Source organism: Aulonocara sp. 'chitande type north' Nkhata Bay, linkage group LG6 (genome assembly GCF_057382095.1).
Source record: "Aulonocara sp. 'chitande type north' Nkhata Bay isolate Kocher_YH1m ecotype deep benthic linkage group LG6, A_spYH_male_GT1.1, whole genome shotgun sequence".
Lineage (NCBI taxonomy): Eukaryota > Metazoa > Chordata > Actinopteri > Cichliformes > Cichlidae > Aulonocara > Aulonocara sp. 'chitande type north' Nkhata Bay.
In genome coordinates this window covers 36,096,838-36,114,275 of record NC_141349.1, presented here as the reverse complement: position 1 = coordinate 36,114,275, position 17,438 = coordinate 36,096,838, and the positions used below count along the sequence as shown (strand labels likewise).

Here is a 17,438-nt window from a genome sequence, read left to right as displayed (position 1 = left end):
AGGACCTAGGCTGGGCAGAGGGGTTGCAGGAGCAGCAGCAGCATCGCTGTTCATAACCTTCTACTCATCGGATGCTGTTTGCCCATAGAACACCTGGTGAGAGACATTTTGCCATTGTTTTATTTCCCTAACAGGCCTGCGCTGATGCCTTTGGTTGCTTCCTCTGATATAAGGATGAAGACAGTGAAATGAGCTTCGCTGTTTGTGCGACAGACCTATACGTCGCCCATAATGGTCGATCGTGGGATATCAGCAGGCAGCATCCTAAACATGATTTGGTTGGCTTTAAAGCACGTGATAACAGATATCTGTCTAAATTAGCCTGTGTTTGGCTTAAAAGGTGTGCGTAAAGGGATGTACTGAACGTGACAGATTAATGCACGCTTCAGATGACATGTCGCTAATAAATGTTAGACTCATTGTGGCCAGTCTTGTGTTTATCCTACAATCTGCGCGATATTGGGATGAAATTAGATGATACTTTTTGCTTATTATTAGCTGGTCTTTGCTATCATTCTTAAATGGCTCCACGATGAACGCTGGACTGAGACATGGCCTAACCGAGCTAATTTTCAGGCTCAGTCATTGGCCGACTCTAACTCATCAGCTGCTGCCGCTTGCAGCCTCAGTTGATGTGTGGTCATTTGCAGAGGAGATTCATATCAGAGTGGGTGAAGCCGTGTGTGTGATCAAGCGTCTAAAGAGAAAATCTGGGCCACTAGGAGCCAGCCTACTGAAAGGATGGACCACGTAGTTCTCTATTGGGAGGTTGGGGGCTGTCCCATTGGGCTTGAGCTGACGTACAAAAAGGAGCCTCACATATGACAACGTGTGCGTAATTAAATCTTACTAATTCACCTATGACTCTCTCGGAGCATGAGTCAGCAGGCCTGCCTACTAATAATGCAGAGAGGGGACGGGGTGTTTGTGTCAGTGAAAAGCGCTGTTGTGCTGTTTTGTGTGCATGGGAATCCTGACAACTGCCTGGAAATCATATGAGAGAATCATGGGGAGCAGAGAAGTGGATATTCTATTTACGTCTCTATTTTCTCTGTTTCCTTGACTTCCTGTGGTCGGTGTATATGCCTGTCTTCTGTTTGGCTCAGAGTTTCTGGATCTGATTGAATTAGCTGTCATATTACATGTTTTATTATCTCTTTCTTTCTAAGCCCCATCTCCCTGTCACCCTCACATGCACTCTCTTTTTGCACAGTATCTAACTATTCTTCCTCCTTTTTCAGTGGAGTGCGTTGTGAAGCTGATGACAGGACAATCCTGCTGAGCGACTCACTTTGGGAGTTTAGAAGAATGCCTGAAATACTGTAAGCTGTCTCTTTATTTTTGGAACTTACATTTTTTTTAAATTTCTTGTTGTTAGCTGCACTACATGGACTGATAAGCTTGCCAATGTCCTCGGGTGATAACCGAAATAGCTACTGTGCATATGACACACAAGCACACGCACAAATGCTGAAATAATTTTTGCTTTATGTAATTATATGAAACAGCATGACTCACCCACTCCTGTTTACAGTGTAAGAGTATATTTTTTCATTGATCGAAGGATAAATATTTAATGGTCTCATTAATAGATTTATAGCTATAAACTGCAGTCTAACACTGTTCTTGTTTTCAGCAGGATGCATTAAGGGGCACATGTGAACTTGTCAGGCAGAGATGAGTCTGACTTCCTGGTTCCTGGTGAGCGGTGGGGGGACACGCCATCGTCTCCCCCGAGAGATGATCTTTGTAGGGAGGGATGACTGTGAGCTTATGCTGCAGGTACTGTACTGTGAATCCACCCGACATATGATCTGAGCTGTCATTCTTACTCTGACTGGATTTTTATCTGAAGCACTGAGATTAGTGAGGATTATAGTGATTGACTGGATCTTGTATGGTTTAGTCCCGTAGTGTGGACAAACAGCATGCTGTCATCAACTATGAGCCAAATACGGATGAACACAAAGTTAAGGACCTGGGCAGCTTAAATGGGGTGAGTGAATTTTTTTTAATTTATGTGTATGTGTCTTAAAGCAACCCCTGCCTAATGTTTTTTAATGCAATAAAATCTACATCAGTGTGTCCCAAAATTAAATATCAAACATTTCCCTGAAAGTATACCTTATTTATTCTTATTTATTCTTTTTCGGGCCGTGGCTTTCTCATCTTCTACTGCTTCCGTTTTTACAAATTTTTTATTAGTTTCTCTTAAGCCCTCAGTATTCAAGGAAATGCATTACTTTGAGTACTAAATTGCCAGAGTGCCCCTTAACTGCTTCAGCAATTTACTGCTTACAAAAGTAGTCGTGAACCTGTTCTAACATAATTTGGTTTTTTCTTTGGATTTAAATTATTTTCCAACCCTAAATAAACTGAAAGACGTCATTTTTGGTAGTGCAAATATTATACATAGCTTATGACAGGCAGCTTGATGGTGCAGCGGCTAGCGCTGTCACTTCACTGCTCCTGGTTCAAACCTCTTAGTCGGCTGGGGCCTTTCTTTGTGGAGCTTGCATGTTCTTCTTGTGCTTCCTGTGAATCTGTGGGTTTCCTCCAAGTGCTCTGGTTTCTTCCCATAACCCAAAGACATAAATTTTATCCTAATTAGTGATTCTAAATTGACCGTGGGTGTGTGTGTGTTTGTCTATGTTCAGGGTCACACCCATGATCCTAATTTGGGTAAGAGCTTTAAGACAGATGGATGAAAAAAGTGGCAGAGTACAAACATTTTTATGTGTGTACAGATGTTTCCCTGCTTAAATTCAACATGAAATAAGCTTTTTTGTGTTAGATCTGGTTAGGATTGTGACTAAAGGTCTGGTACAAAATTGGCAGTTGGTTTGTGTGTTATGGACAGCATCATTGTTATGCAAGCAGTACTGAGATTTCAGGAGACTCTAAATAATCTCACTTTTGTACAAAGTCCTCATATGTTGTTCATAACCACATTGTTTCTTTGTTTGTTCCCAGACATTTGTCAACGATGTCAGAATACAGGAGCAAATCTATGTCACGCTGAAAATTGATGACAAATTGAGGTTTGGATATGATATCCTTTGAATGTATTCTTGTGTTATCTGTCAAACCCAGTAGCACGCAGTACAAGGTCAGTGAACATGGGGTGCACTGTAACTTTATCGGTTCTTGAATAGCCTGTGAATTCTCATTGCACTCTGCCTACTGCATAATAGATAAGGCTATCAGTGCAGGTTTCTCATCCCTGCAAAGGGCTCGTCATCTTTTACCTTAACTTGTCTCACATACCAACCTGTTTACTGTGGTTCGAGGAGAGATGCATATTCCTGAGGAGGCCCTCAAGGTTAGATGACACGCTACACAGAAGAACAATATTCATATGTTTGAAGACGGTGTAAATAGTTGTGTTTGAAACAGGATAGGTTTCATCAGTTAGGAGCAATATTGTAGAGAATAGATCAAAGAGTTCTGCTGAAGTGGGCAAAATGACTTTTCAAGATTGATGAATTTGCTGTTTCATCAACAAAAACTGCCCAGGTAGCTACAGAAAAAAAAATAATGCAGATTTCTTATTCATGAGCTAGAGGAACATAGCACATTATCATTCAAAATATATGCGAACAGTATGGCATACGATCAGTATGCCATACTGCTATCTGGAAGATTAAAAAGCAAGAAAAAATCTAGACAAGATATACATCATAATTATTTTGACAGTATTGTGTAACCTTTGTCTTTGGCTAATTCCCCTTGTTTCTGTTGTCTAATTTGTCAGCATGAAAAGTTTAGCAGCCAACTTCAGTTGAACCAGAAGAAACTCCCAGAGGCAGAATCATCCAAATCTCAAGTCAAACCACCTGAGGCAGCAGCTGCACAGGTGTGTGAGGGAGCCAAGCCAAGTGAGGCCAACAGGTCAGAGGACAAGGCAACAGGTAAGTCTGAGCATTGAAAGTTAAAGGACACTGGACACATATAATATAGTAAATCTAATACCTTGAATCGATAAAATATTCCCAGATACATAAACTGATAATGAAAGAATTTTTAGAGGTAGTTCTTAAATAGATTTTAGGACTACAAACTATAGCAGCCGTACTCTAGGACAGTGGCAGACGTTTGGTAATTTAGCTTCTGTATAATGCCACAGAGGATTCAAAATCAGACAGTCAAGATGTGTGAAATATATTTCCCTGTTTTCACAGGTTCAGATGAAGTCTTTTCTGTTATTATTTAATGACAAATTAGACAGATAAAAGACAGCTAATTCCAAATGTTGAACTTGCATTTGGTATCCATTTTCGGGAACTCTTAGTATGATCCAAAGAGATGTAGACACAAAATCTTACGGTGTCAAAATAAACAATCTGGTGCATTCTGAAAACAAAGGAATGCAGTGGTCCACCCAGCAACACCCCAAGGCCTGAAAGACCATGAAAAACAACTAAAGTCAATGATCACAGAGGGTTGCAGGGTTGTTACCTTACAATAAAAAGCACCTTGGGAAACTGTTGTGATTTGACACTATATAAATAGAATTTAACTGAATCAAGGGCCTAAATATAGATGGCAAATTATATGCAGTAATATTGGGGATGTTGCATTACAATGACCTTTACCTGAAGCCTATTTAGGGTCTCTAAGCCTCAATTAATACATATGTGCATTCCTATATATAAAGAAATGTACTGTTTTGGCAGGGGATGTCACAGTGCTGCACAGGGGCACCCCCCTGTATGGCCAGCCTGCCTGGTGGGGAGATGGAGACACTGAAGACCAGCATCCAGGAAAGTCAGAGGACAAGAGTTCAGACCGGAAACGAGAAAAAGTTGAAGCAGGTACCAACAATTATTGCTCATTATCAGTTTACTTTTTTGGAAATATTACAAATATTCTGTAAACTTTATGGTGCCAGACAAATATCTTTGTATTAATTGTGCCAGAATCTAAGAAAAGTGAGGAGATCCCAAAGTGTACCCTGCAAACAGCCTCTAATCAGGAGCCTAGCTACTTCGAGATCCCAACAAAGGATGCAAAGGATCCCTCAGGAAGTAAAGTCAGCAGTGAATCCATCTCAAGAGAACAAGAGGGTGGTGCTTCTGCTGCAGCAGAGCCTGCCCATGGCCACGCCTCCTTCACCATTGAGTTTGATCCTGGGGCCTCAGGTAAAGTGACTGTCAAAGACAGGGTTGCGAAGGTAGGACCAGAGACCAGGCCACGCCCTAAAAGGGCTGTTGGGGAGGAGCTGAGTCCTCTTCAGACAGCCATGGTCGCAGCAGAAGTCAAAGTTGCTGACTGGCTTGCTCAGAATGAGTTACCATTGGCTCTAAAAGAAACGGTTGCAGAGGATGATGGCGAAAGCGTGAAAAGCGATGTGCCTGTACAACTGCGGAGTCTTAAAGGTGTGTTTATATGATATAGAGTTTGGTATAGTGTACAGTATTACACGCGATACTTACTTTATCACTCTTATGCAACATTTTGATCTATTACCTCACTATCCAGGAAGTAAACATGAGGATGGCACTCAGAGTGATTCAGAAAATGCACTGGGTGAACAGCGCAGGGATGCAGCGCTAGAAGAGCGCTCATGGGGACTCTGGGGAAGCACGGGGATGAAGATCAGAGAGGGTCGTGCAAACGTACCAGAGGGTCTCTTTGCAGAGGAAGACAGTCCTGCACGTCGTCGTAAACCTTCAACATCCAAAGTAGCAGAGAGGAGACGTGGCTCAGCACCCCATCAACAGAGCGGGCGCGACGAGTGCTATCATCATGGAGATGATTATAGTGATAGAGGGACTTATACCATCGAGCTGGAGAATGGAGATCATGAAGAAGAAGAGGCTAGGAAACTGATTGACAAGGTAAAAACGTTAAAGTTATAACTCTTTTTTATAGTTTATCATCTAATCTCCTGATCATAATATGTTTTCTTACTTGTGTATATGTTAGGTGTTTGGTGTGGACCAGGAGTCTGGGTCCAGGGTGGGGAGTGCTGACCAGAGAGAAAGACTCGCCTCCCAAAGGTCTGGCACTGGAGACCGAGGAAAACCCGGACGCATGGAGACAGAGGTGTAACAGCGTTCTTCTAAGTTATACTCAATAAGCTGTCTTCTGACTGACTAAAGCAACATCTGTTTCCAGTTATTGACATGTTTTTGTTTTATTTCCACGTTTGCTTGTTTAGGTCTTGTCTGAAGAGTTGATGGTGGGTGGTCCACGCTGGGTGTCACAGTGGGCTACTCTAGCTGCCAGTCATATTAGGACTGACCCTGAAGGGTCAGGAGGCGAAAGCCACATCTTGGTCACGGAGGACAGAGGTATTAAGTTTAGGTTTACTAAATCTCAAAAAAGGATTCCTTTAATATTTATTAAATTAATTTCAGCATTTTGTTCATGCTTCAGTATGTAAACGTTTGCTAAACAAAGTCCACAGGGTCCAATCACACACTGGGGTTAAATGATAAACACGTTGTAAAAGCAGCATAAGTAGACAGGTGTCACAAATTTACTCATAATTCAGTTATACAGCAGTCTGTCACATTAGGCTTGTCATTTTTCTGTAATAGCTATGGTATACTGTTACAGTGGTGGATAATTACAATGCAAAGAGTAATCCAGATGAGATAAAAGTTAAATTAATTTGTCAAGGATATGAATGCTTGCAGGCCTTCTTCTTAATTGGTTTGTGCAATATAGCCAACCAATGACAACTTATCACTCTCTTTATGTAGTTTCTACTCTTCAGACTGTGGACAACAAATAGAGTGGCCATCTTAGGCACACAGCAGCCACTCAGAAGAAAGTTAGCTTAGGTGGTCTCCTTAAATGCACAGAAGCTAAAATGGCATGTGTCAGAAAGAGTATGACGCCTACTTCAGGTTAGCTAACATAGCTGCCAGGCTGCTGGTCACATTTCACCAAATAGGCATTAGGCAAGCAACTTTTCATATCCAAGAGGAAGATTTATTCCTGATTATTTCACTAACATACAGCAGACTGTAATTATTTGCATTTGGCACAATAGAGTCACGTGACCACAGTGAAGCCAGAGGTTTCATGTTAAAATATTGAAGTATCGCAATATTTTACAAGTGGAAGACAAAATAGTTTCTTAACGTGTGCCACTTTCAGTCAAAGGTCTGAAATTGCAGCTTTTTTGTTTTTTAAAGAAAATAACCTTTCTGACTAACTACAGTGGAACACCAACTTACGAATACCCCATTTAACAAAAAAATTCAAGTTACGAAGGCACGTAACGGCAATATTTCTGCCCGTGTTACGGCAAAATACCCGTGTAACGAAATCCACTGGCTCTGATTGGCTGAGCCCAGAATGCCCACAATGCCTTCCGTATCATATGACAACCCCCTTGGCTTTCGTACTTGCGCTTCGCTGTTCCACTTGAACGACGTATTGTTGTTGCAGTTAGCAATTAGCCTATAGCCTATCGTTCACTCAAAAGGCGCGATGGGTGCTTTGACTTACGAACATTTTTGACTTACGAAAGACCCTCGGGAACGAATTAATTTCGTAAGTCGGGGTTCCACTGTATCTGAATTTTATGTTTTAGTTTCTCGTTGCTTCAAGTTGCAAAAATAATTGAACAAATTTTTATTGGGACTTTCTATTAAGGATCTTTATTATAGCCAACTATTAAATTAAAAATCTTGCAAACACCTCTAACAGTGCACTGATTCTACCAGTATATAATCCACTATGTATGTTTAATGCACATTCTGATCAAATATTTTCTTTCTTTTCAGCTGATATAAGTGAATCCAGCCACTCAGCCTCCTTTGCCTCTACTGGGTACACAGAGCGCAAGAGGAGAACCCTACCCCAGCTGCCTGGTGAGGATCTCAGCCTAGGAAGGAGGACCCCAGGCTCAGGCCTACGTGCAGATATGGGGGAGAAACAGGACACAGAGCTACAGGAGAAAGAAAACCAGGAGGAAAAGGTGGGCAGAGGAAAGACTCGACCCGGCCAGTGCACAGGAGGTGTGGGTAGTCACAGTGGCAGCCCTAGTCGTTCGTCACCAGCCAAGTCGCAGGATAGTGGTGGTGGGAGGTCAAGTCAGTCAGGTGTGTTGACAAAGCTCCCACCTCGTCCCATGACCAGCGGGGAAAAAAGAATGGAGGAAGTACGGAGGAGGAAAAAAGAAGAGGAGAAAGCCAGGGAAAGTAGTGGGAAACCCCTATTGAGACAGGAGAGCTTCACTGTGGAGAAACCAAGTTCCAACGTCCCTATAGAGCTCATACCACGTATTGATGGTCTCACAGGCAAAACTCAATCTAGAGAGCCTGGCATCGACAGCGCCACACTGCAGAAAGACTCAGAGGCTGTAGCAGCCTTTCTAGAAACCACTGTGTCAGACCAAGGCGATCCCCCAAGTCAGTCCATTGAAGGATCCATGTCACCAGAGTCAGATGTTGACACGACAAGTACAGTAAGCCAAGCTGATGGAGCAAGGAAAGTAGTCCAGAAACGCCGAACTCTAGCAGGACAGCAGAAAGAAAAAACTGTAGTTTGCTCATCTGGCAAGGGTCCTGCTGGTGGTAGGGAGACCCAGGACAAGAGGGTCAAGAATAGAACTTCTGGTCCTTCACAGCCAAACCGTCCTTGGACTTCCCTGGATCTCACTGATGATGATGTCAACTCCAATTCTCTCTTATCAGACTCACAGCCCACCTCCACGAAAGACTCCAAAAACTCACATGCTAGAGGTCAGACAGGGAGCACAACAGTTGGAGCCAGCACTAAGTCTAGCCGGGCTAAGATCAGTCAAGCTCCTGCCTCTGCTTCCGCCAGTAAAGCCACCAGTGTCCCCAAGCCCAGGCCTACCAGGGCATCACTGTTGCGGCGAGCCCGGCTGGGGGATTCCTCAGACACTGAACCTGCTGACCTAGACCGGATGTCTGTGGCCTCTGAGGCCTCCACTGCTAGTTCCACATCCAAGACAGGGATGGCAAAAAGAGGCATGTCCAGAATAGAAGCTCTGGCACAGCCAAGGAGGCCAAGAGTGGGCTCCCCGTCTGCCCAGAGTGACTCAGAGGCCACTGTGACAAGGAGTAGAGGTCTGGGGGCCCGCGGTGCAGGTGATTATGGCATCAGGCAAGGATTGAGAGGGTCCAATATGACTTCAATGCCTGGACCCAGAGCAAGAGCTAACAGTGCCTCCAAGCTACCTGACAAGAGTAAAGGAACCTCATCACATGCCACACCTGCATGTAAGTGTGTACACATTTTTTTTAAATGTTCCTAATTATGCTTTGACTGCCAAAAGATTGTACAGTTACCTGCAATTATCTACTTAAAGAAGAATTCATCTGGCATCTTAAGCTTCATCTAAGCTTCACTGCCATTCTTTCCTCAGCTGGAACTCGGTGGCGCCGTGTACCAGTGGAGTATGCTTCCACCTCAGAGGATGAGTATGGCTCAAATCGTCACATATCCAAGCAGGGGCACACACGGCTATTCCCGTCTACTCGAGTAGCCCAGCTTGGAGGTTCAGCTCCAGCAACCCCAAATCCTGCAGGCCTAGCTACCGTGAAGCAGCACTCTAGGGAACAGGATGAGTATATGAGAGATTGGACAGCACACAGCGAGGAAATAGCCAGGTACGTAGGTGAGAAGTACTCCTGTGTATATGAGTGGATGAATGAGTCAGATAGCAGTATTCTAACACATTTTTCCTGCTTTAGGGCATGTGCCTCTTTATTGCTTCTTTTTTTTTAGCTTAGGGTTGCAGTTCTTTTTATTGGATCTTATTTTACAGCTGTTATTTTGTTTTAAATAAATATCACAAAATAACACAACAAAATAACATCATACTTATGTTTGCTCCACAGGATAAGTCAAGATCTTGCAAAAGACCTGGCCATGCTAGCCAGAGAGATTCATGATGTGGCAGGGGAGATTGACTCAGTGAGCCCTGCAGCGACCGACCCTGGAGCTCTGGTATAGTTGTTGCATCTTAAACTAATTATAGCATACAAAATATAAGGATTCAGTTTATTCAATAACATTTATAGCAATCCTAATGCTAATAGAATACAGATTCTTAATTCTTAAGTTTGATTACATAACATGGACAAAAAAATTGGATCTGAGGAAAGAATATAAATTTTCAATATATTTTATTTCCGTTTCAGTTGGAGGAGCGTGTGTTTGATGACAGTTTGGACCTCGGCGGCTCCTCCACACAGCATAATAGCATTCTGGGAACCAATGGGCAGTCTGTGGAGCTTCGATCTCGTAGGTCTAGCGGACAGAGCTCCAGGTCCATTCGGCGACAGACATGGAATAGAGATGATGTAAGGCCTTGCTTCAATTTTAAATATAATGTTCTCCTCAATATATGGCCTGCTATGTACCATACTGCTAATCTAGATTTTGAATTTGATGTGCTTCTCTGCATTAGAAAGTGAAAGTATGTGGAGCAGCAAACACAGCAAGTTTAGAGTTATGTTAAGAGCAAAAATAGCAAGACGTTCATGTCAGTCTGTACCACTGTTTGACACTAGAGGGAGCTCGATACATGCTAGTTACAGTCATCCCTTAATTGGTATGTGACTTTTGTTGCCATGATGCCAGGTCTCTCTTGGAAATGAGATTTTTAATCTCAATGAGATTTTTTACCTGGATAAATAAAGGACTAATAAAAAAATAGGCCAATGTAAACCTAAAAACAGTGGTAAAGCTAATGAAAAAAATGATGTACTTAAATTAACTAAATGTAGCAATAGTACAGGTTGTTTACATTTTACCGTGTAAATTAATCACTTTTTGCCAGTAATTTATAACTGGTAGATTCAGATGATATTTTTTTACTGTCTTTCAGGCGGTCCCAGACAATTTGCTGCTAGCTTCTGTGACTCAGCTGTCAACCAGGATACGCCAATCTGTTGACAGAACAACCTGCAAAATCAGGCAAGTATTGTTTGACCACGCTAAACAAAAATTGATTTTCACGTGTTGTTGTGGTTATTTATATATTCAATGCACACACTAAAGAGGGATTGCATGATACAAATATTGTCTGTGTGTGTACAGATTCTTGTCTGTGTTTTTTGTTGGAAATAGCAGGTGACACAGTTTGAATGACACATCACACAGGCTTACTCCGCCACCCAGTTACATATTTTTCTCATTAGAATGACAATTCAAAGGCAGATTTTTTTCAATGCTACAATGTGCTGATGGCATCTGAATGAAATAATTTATGCAGTCACTTAATCTATATTAAACATGTTTTATGTATTTCACTTTTATCCTATTTTTGTAACAACCTGGCTTTGCAGGATCCTCTTCAAGGATAAAGAACGAAAATGGGATGAGATTGAGACCAAACTGCAAGCAGAGCATGACTCCTTACTGCTCAAGAGCTCAAACAAGGTGATGAATCTGCTGAAGGCTTGTGAAACAGACAGGACTGTGATATTTATAGCCAAATAGGCAGCACTGGTGTAGAAATTACAATATTAGTGTAGCATTTTGGTCCATCAGTCAGTACAGCGCTTGTTCACCGTGAAATATTTTAAAAGGATGGATTGCAATGGAGAAAAACAGATACAGTGTGTAACAAGATTGTGATCCGATTCTGTCTTTATTTTATGGAGACTCTACATTTAATGTATTGAAGCTTCTGGAATGTGAGCCGATAGATAACCAACCGCAAACTCATCTTTCCTTATTGGGGTTATTTTGGCACAGTTTAATTCAACCAAATTTTAAAAAAGAAGTCCACAGTCACAGTATATTCCATAAGTACACATTTATAGAAGTAATCTTTTAGCCTTTTCTTGGCTTGAATTAATTGAACACTATTTTCAATCCAGTCATTCCTTACCATTTTCTGATTACTTATTCTAAGCAATCATAGTGAGTGCTCACAGTGCTATAGCTGTTTGGAGAATGAAATCAACAATGTCATACACCCTTTAGATTAACTTCAAATTAATTTCAGTATTTAGGCACCAAATGTGATTAGACTGTTTGGAGAAAAAAAAAGACTTACAACTTCACCTCTACACACTTTTACCTCTCTCCAGCACAGGATCATAAATTCTGACTGTAACACTGTCTGGCCTCATGTGAACCTCTGAAAAGAGATATGTGTGTCCACGACACAAGTTAAAGGGCTCGTAAAGCATTACTGAGTGTAAAGGGCTCGGCTCCAAACTTTTTCCTGAGGCAATGAAAAGATTAATCGAGTTGATTTATTTGCTGTAAGAGCCTTCACTTACTTAATCAGGCCTGAGACCAGCTTTCATTTTTCTATCACATTCTCTTAACAGGAAATTTCAACCATCATTCAAGACTTGAAGAGGGTGGAAAGACAACTGATGGGTATGGCTCTACCTATGCTTCTCTTTAGTTTTTGGAAGAAAAGCGTGAAATATTGTATTGTTGTATTGTATTCTGCAGTGTTACTGCAGTCTACACCACGGGAAGTCTTATGATGTATTAAGTGGGACTGTTTTTCTCTGCTCCAAACTGACAGTAATTGACATGATGGTAGATCCAGATGGAACTCTGGATGCCCTGTCCAACCTGGGCTTGACCAGTCCTCTGACTGACCAGAAGATCAGCCCAGGGGCTCAGCAGAGGGCAGCTGTGTTACAAACTGAAGCAGAAGCTTCTTCACGCACACTTTCATCCTCCAGGCCTGAATTACTGTCCACTGAACCTGTTGGATCTTCAAACCATGCAGAAGTGTCAGAACGAGACCCAGGGCTACAGCAGAGCTCTAATTCCTACAACTGACATTCCACGGTGGATTAATCCAGAATGCAATCAATTGGAGATATCAGACACCCTCAGAGCAGACCCTGGTGTGAGGTTAGAAGTTTTTCTGAGATAAGATGAGGACCCAGAGCAATGCCTTTTATATGGAAAAGTCTCTCTGCTCTGTCAGTCAAACTAAATTATGTTAGGACTCTAAAATTCCAACACTGTCAAAGGGAATCTCTTGAGATGACAGCTCTATTATATGACAGTATTACACTATTAACTGCTAGGCTAACGAAGAAGCTTTGACATCATATACAGTAACCCATCTGTGTTTTTGTGTTGCAGCTCATTATCATTACCCATTATCCTTGAAAACATTTGAGAAAAAGGGCAGATGTGATGTTAAACCTAAACCTACCAAATTCCCTTTTAATTATTCTACTGTTTTGGCTTGAAATGAGCAAAAGCAGACCAACCTTTTACCTTGCATTCTTTGCAAGTGACACAAAAGCTTGACAGACTTAGAGCCAACATGGAAACCCAAACTGAAAAGGTGCAATAGTGTCAAGGAGCCATGTTTGAAAGTGTTCTTCTGTCCTGCCTAAGAGTTATTTATCAAATTATTAGGGGTGCAACGATACACAAAATTCACGGTTCGGTTCGGTTCGATACTCAATATTTTTTCGACACAAAGAAATTTTCATGACTTTTTAATTTATCATTTATTAAAATTATAAATATATATTTTAACTCAAAAGTACAGTTTTTAAATGTAATGTTGCTGAAACAACAAAATAATAATAAAAAAAATCTATCTGATCGAGAAATCACTCATCTTTGGAAAAGAGAGTTTATTACAGAGAAATGGCTCTTTCCAAAATAAAAGCTATACTATATGCTTCTTCTGGGCTATATTCTCAGCAGCATATTAAACATATCAGGTCCCCATAAGGAGAATCATGTGCTAACGGCTGTCTAAATGACTCTGGTAAAGTTTGTAGCATGCGTGCTTGTTGTTTTTGTCTGCTTCCACTTGTCTTTGCACTAGGATGATGTCGGAGTAAATGTGCAGTCATATTCGTTGTGTTCCCACTAGTGCTGTTAATCTCGTTAAAATGACATTAACGCCATAACGCGGCAAATCTTCATTAACAAGTTACCGCATATCGCCCCATGCATGGGGCTTGACGGCGTCAACACATTAACTAGCTAACTGCGCTAACACACTACTTCCCACCAATTGAGCATTGCGTGGCACATCCGACAAACTGTTTTACTTTTGTCCATGACGCACTTACCATCAGGGTCATGCTTCACTTGAAAACCAAAATAGTTTCAAAGGCCAGATCTGAATGAAGGTGGGGGAGGTTTAATTTCGGGTAGCGTTGAGGCAGTTGCCATGTTGCAACGAGATTAGCTTCTGTCTTGCTAGCTTGCGCTGCGCTCAGTGGATCTGCACTCAACAGTGCAGCCTAGGCGGAGTAGTCGAACCCAGATCCACTGAGCGCTCAACACAGACAGCATCGTCAGAAGAAAAGTTGATACATTAAATAAAAAATTTTGTATTGTTCGATACAGATGCGTACCAAACCGAAAGCACTGTATCGAACGGTTCAATAACGATGTATTGTTGCACCCCTACAAATTATATATTTTTGTCCTGTTTGCAATAGCAATGCCTAAGGTAGCCTCAGTAATGATTTTCCATGAGAAACGGCCACCGTGCCTATTTTTGGGAAAAGAACTGGGTGCCTATATTGTTATGTACCAGTGTTATATTATAAAGTAGTTACGTTTAAAACTTACATCCATGCCCCTTTTCCTGTGCTGATGTCATTTGAAGACAGTTTATCAAAGATAAACCCGATGTGTTAATGAAAATTGTGAACTGAAATGTAGCTCCCAGAATAGGATTTTCCTCTTCCAAATGCATTTTGTCACAAGTGCCCTGGCTCAAACAATCATTATAATCCTAGATACTAGAGAGTCCAATGTAAGGAAGATGGCGAGAAGGAGGTAGACGTCTTTTTGTTTTTGCATTTCAAAGCCAATATATGTTGCTATTATTCTCTGAGGGACCAGGATGTAATGCACCCTAATGCTACTCCTTTATCATGTTTATGTCTTTGACCGTGATGAGATGAACGGTTTATCAAACTACTTTCTGATTGCAAGTTAAATGTGTTTGAACCAGCATAGACAGGGACTACCTCCAAGTCCTGCTTTTTGTTGTTGAATGATCCACAGTGTAATGACTGGGTAGGTTTTCCAATGTCTTGCCTCATACCAATGTTTACATATGAATGTATCCTGATCAGAACTGTTGAATAACATTTTAGCCAAAACAACTTTAATAAAGATGAATAATTGCATTTTGTGCTCGGCATACTTTATCTTTCCTTTTGTTTGAGCATTTGGAGATTTTTTTGTTTGGATGTTTTGTATGAGCTTTTTTTGTATTGATGTTAGGTTTAAATGTCAACCTTGCAATATCAGTGTTTTTCTCATTTTCAATAAAATGCATGATAATCATGAGCTGTTTTCCACGGCTTACTCAGTGGCTCTGAGCTGGGATAGGCTCTGGGCCAGTTGCACAAGCAGAAGAAAATGGCCCGATGGATGGATTTTTCAACTGCCTCCACTCTCAGGGGGACAAAAGGCTGGTTGAGTTTAACTGCATTGCTTATAACAATATTATTTCTATATTTGGTTGAATTAAGAAGTATTTAAAACTCCCTCATCCTCCACTAAAAATGTAACTGGTAATGATTAATAATGTGTTATTAAACTTATTTGTCTAACTTTAGTAATACTAATTAATTAATTACATTTACGTTTCCACTTCTTGCCCTTCATCACCTCACAATCTCTTTTGAACTGCCATCCTTCCACCACAATCTGCCCAATCCACCTCCCAGTCTGGCTTCACTCCAACTCTTTGCAGAAGAAAGTACACACGACAAATTAGGTTTTAGAGGCCACATTGCTAGAGTTACCGCACTACTAATTGTGTGTCTTCAGATATTCTGCTCCACTTCCTTAATCCTTTAAAGCTGTGTCAGGGTTTTTCTCCCCTGTGAACAACTTTCACCACAACTGCTGGTGCACATCAGGGATTGTGCAGGTGCTCATCTACTGGAAATGCTAAGTTTGACTAAACTGCTCCCACTTAGTTTCATTAAGTTCAGGTTCCCTATGGGCTTTACCACCCTCACACTGCATTTATTGCATATAAATAAAGTTTTCATAACACTGCAGTTTTTGAGATCTGAGGTATCTGTTTGGTAGTTTGTGAAAAAAAAAAAAAGTTTTCAAAAGTAATTGTTTAAACATATATAATGTTGAAATTATGTGTTAGGTCATGCACAGCTTACATGCTACACATTATTCAGTTTAACTTGCAATAGTAGTATTACAGCAATAGTAATCCTGTTACCTCAGTGTGAGTAAGGTGTATGATGCTACACTGTGACTGTTTGGGCTACTTGTGTAATTTACATATTCTGCAGTTCCACACTGATGAATGTTCATCAGTGTGGAACTGCATTGGAGAGGAGAACAACAGGAGAAGCTTTGTCAGCAAACTGGGTGTTCAAATTAACTATAGAGTGGTACAGATGGCAGAAACCGTGCTCAGAGAGATAATTTAGATTATTGTCAATAAAATGTGAATGTAATGGTCATTGATTATCATATGGCTTTTTAATTGGAAGGAAAGGGAATTGTATATTATAATCTCTATTGAAGAACGGTAACAAGAATGATGCTCTGTGCTTGCCCTGCCTTCCCGTTAACCAGACATTAACACTAATGGCCAAAATGCTCCACTTCAGAATGCAGCCTCCAAATGTTAGCCTGACATCATGTAAGCCACCTCCTAAAGACTTAGGAAACAGCTTATTTAATATGACTTCACTGGTGCACATTTTCCACACTTTCCAAATTTTCTGGACTTTTGGATCAAATATACTCAAGTACAATGTGTCAGAAAATACCAAAACAATGCTACACTGAATTGATTGCCTACATGCTAGGTTCATCCTGGCTTTAGTCTTTATGCTAACATAAAGTAACTGGCTGCTAACAATATAATCATTACATTAATGTTAAAAATCATCAGTTTTGTAAAACAACACATTCAATGCATTTCCAAAATTCTATTGTTTAAAATAATTTCAGCCATCAATCTTTAATCAATGAGGAGACAAATAATGTAAATATCACTGTGGTACTATGAACACAGTGGTCACAGGGTTACTTGTGTTGTGAAGTAGGTCGGGGCAAAGTCAGTTTTTCTTACACCAGCAGCCTTTTTGTATTCACAACATAAACTGTCGTGGCTATAAAAATCTTTGTGTGTGCGGTGTGTGCTCCCCTGGCATATGGTCCTGTATAAAAGGTTTCTTAAGGTGAAGTTAGAGTACTTCAGGACATTCTTTCTCTGCCAGTATCAGTATCCGCATGTGAAGTGCAAATGGAAGAAATTCGATTTCCTACAATTGTGTGTGTGGGAAAGAGAATGTGTACGTGTCTCACAGCGTACTCACACTTTTCTCAATAAGATTAATCTCTTTCTGATGCTTTCTGTCTTGTTCAGTACATCCATGCAGCTGCTCAAATTGCACCTCCGCCCTGTTCACAAGCTTACAGAAGCCCATTTCTGCCCCTCCCATTATGCCTGGGAGACTGTACTACAAACTGTAGCTCAGGCACCACAGAGAGTAAAA

At 41.0% G+C, this 17,438-nt stretch overlaps 1 protein-coding gene across 4 annotated transcripts; it reads left to right on the top strand.

Moving 5' to 3' along the window:
- cep170ab (centrosomal protein 170Ab) lies at positions 1 to 15,442 on the top strand. Of its 4 annotated transcripts, none has more exons than XM_086296701.1 (20): positions 1 to 96; positions 1,242 to 1,322; positions 1,640 to 1,782; positions 1,907 to 1,996; positions 2,974 to 3,055; positions 3,267 to 3,322; positions 3,755 to 3,911; positions 4,677 to 4,814; positions 4,920 to 5,378; positions 5,482 to 5,840; positions 5,929 to 6,048; positions 6,164 to 6,296; positions 7,743 to 9,206; positions 9,353 to 9,596; positions 9,828 to 9,936; positions 10,131 to 10,292; positions 10,820 to 10,908; positions 11,280 to 11,373; positions 12,276 to 12,327; positions 12,482 to 15,442. In XM_086296701.1, exons 3-20 carry the CDS (start codon positions 1,678 to 1,680, stop codon positions 12,742 to 12,744), a joined length of 4,176 nt encoding a protein of 1,391 aa, XP_086152827.1. In that variant the 5' UTR covers positions 1 to 96; positions 1,242 to 1,322; positions 1,640 to 1,677; the 3' UTR covers positions 12,745 to 15,442. The 4 variants fall into 4 exon arrangements, 3 of the variants coding, with proteins under 3 accessions (XP_086152827.1, XP_086152828.1, XP_086152829.1); XM_086296702.1 differs by having other exon boundaries at positions 1,637 to 1,782; XM_086296703.1 differs by lacking the exon at positions 1 to 96 and adding an exon at positions 973 to 1,038.
- The last annotated feature ends 1,996 nt before the right edge of the window (positions 15,443 to 17,438 follow it).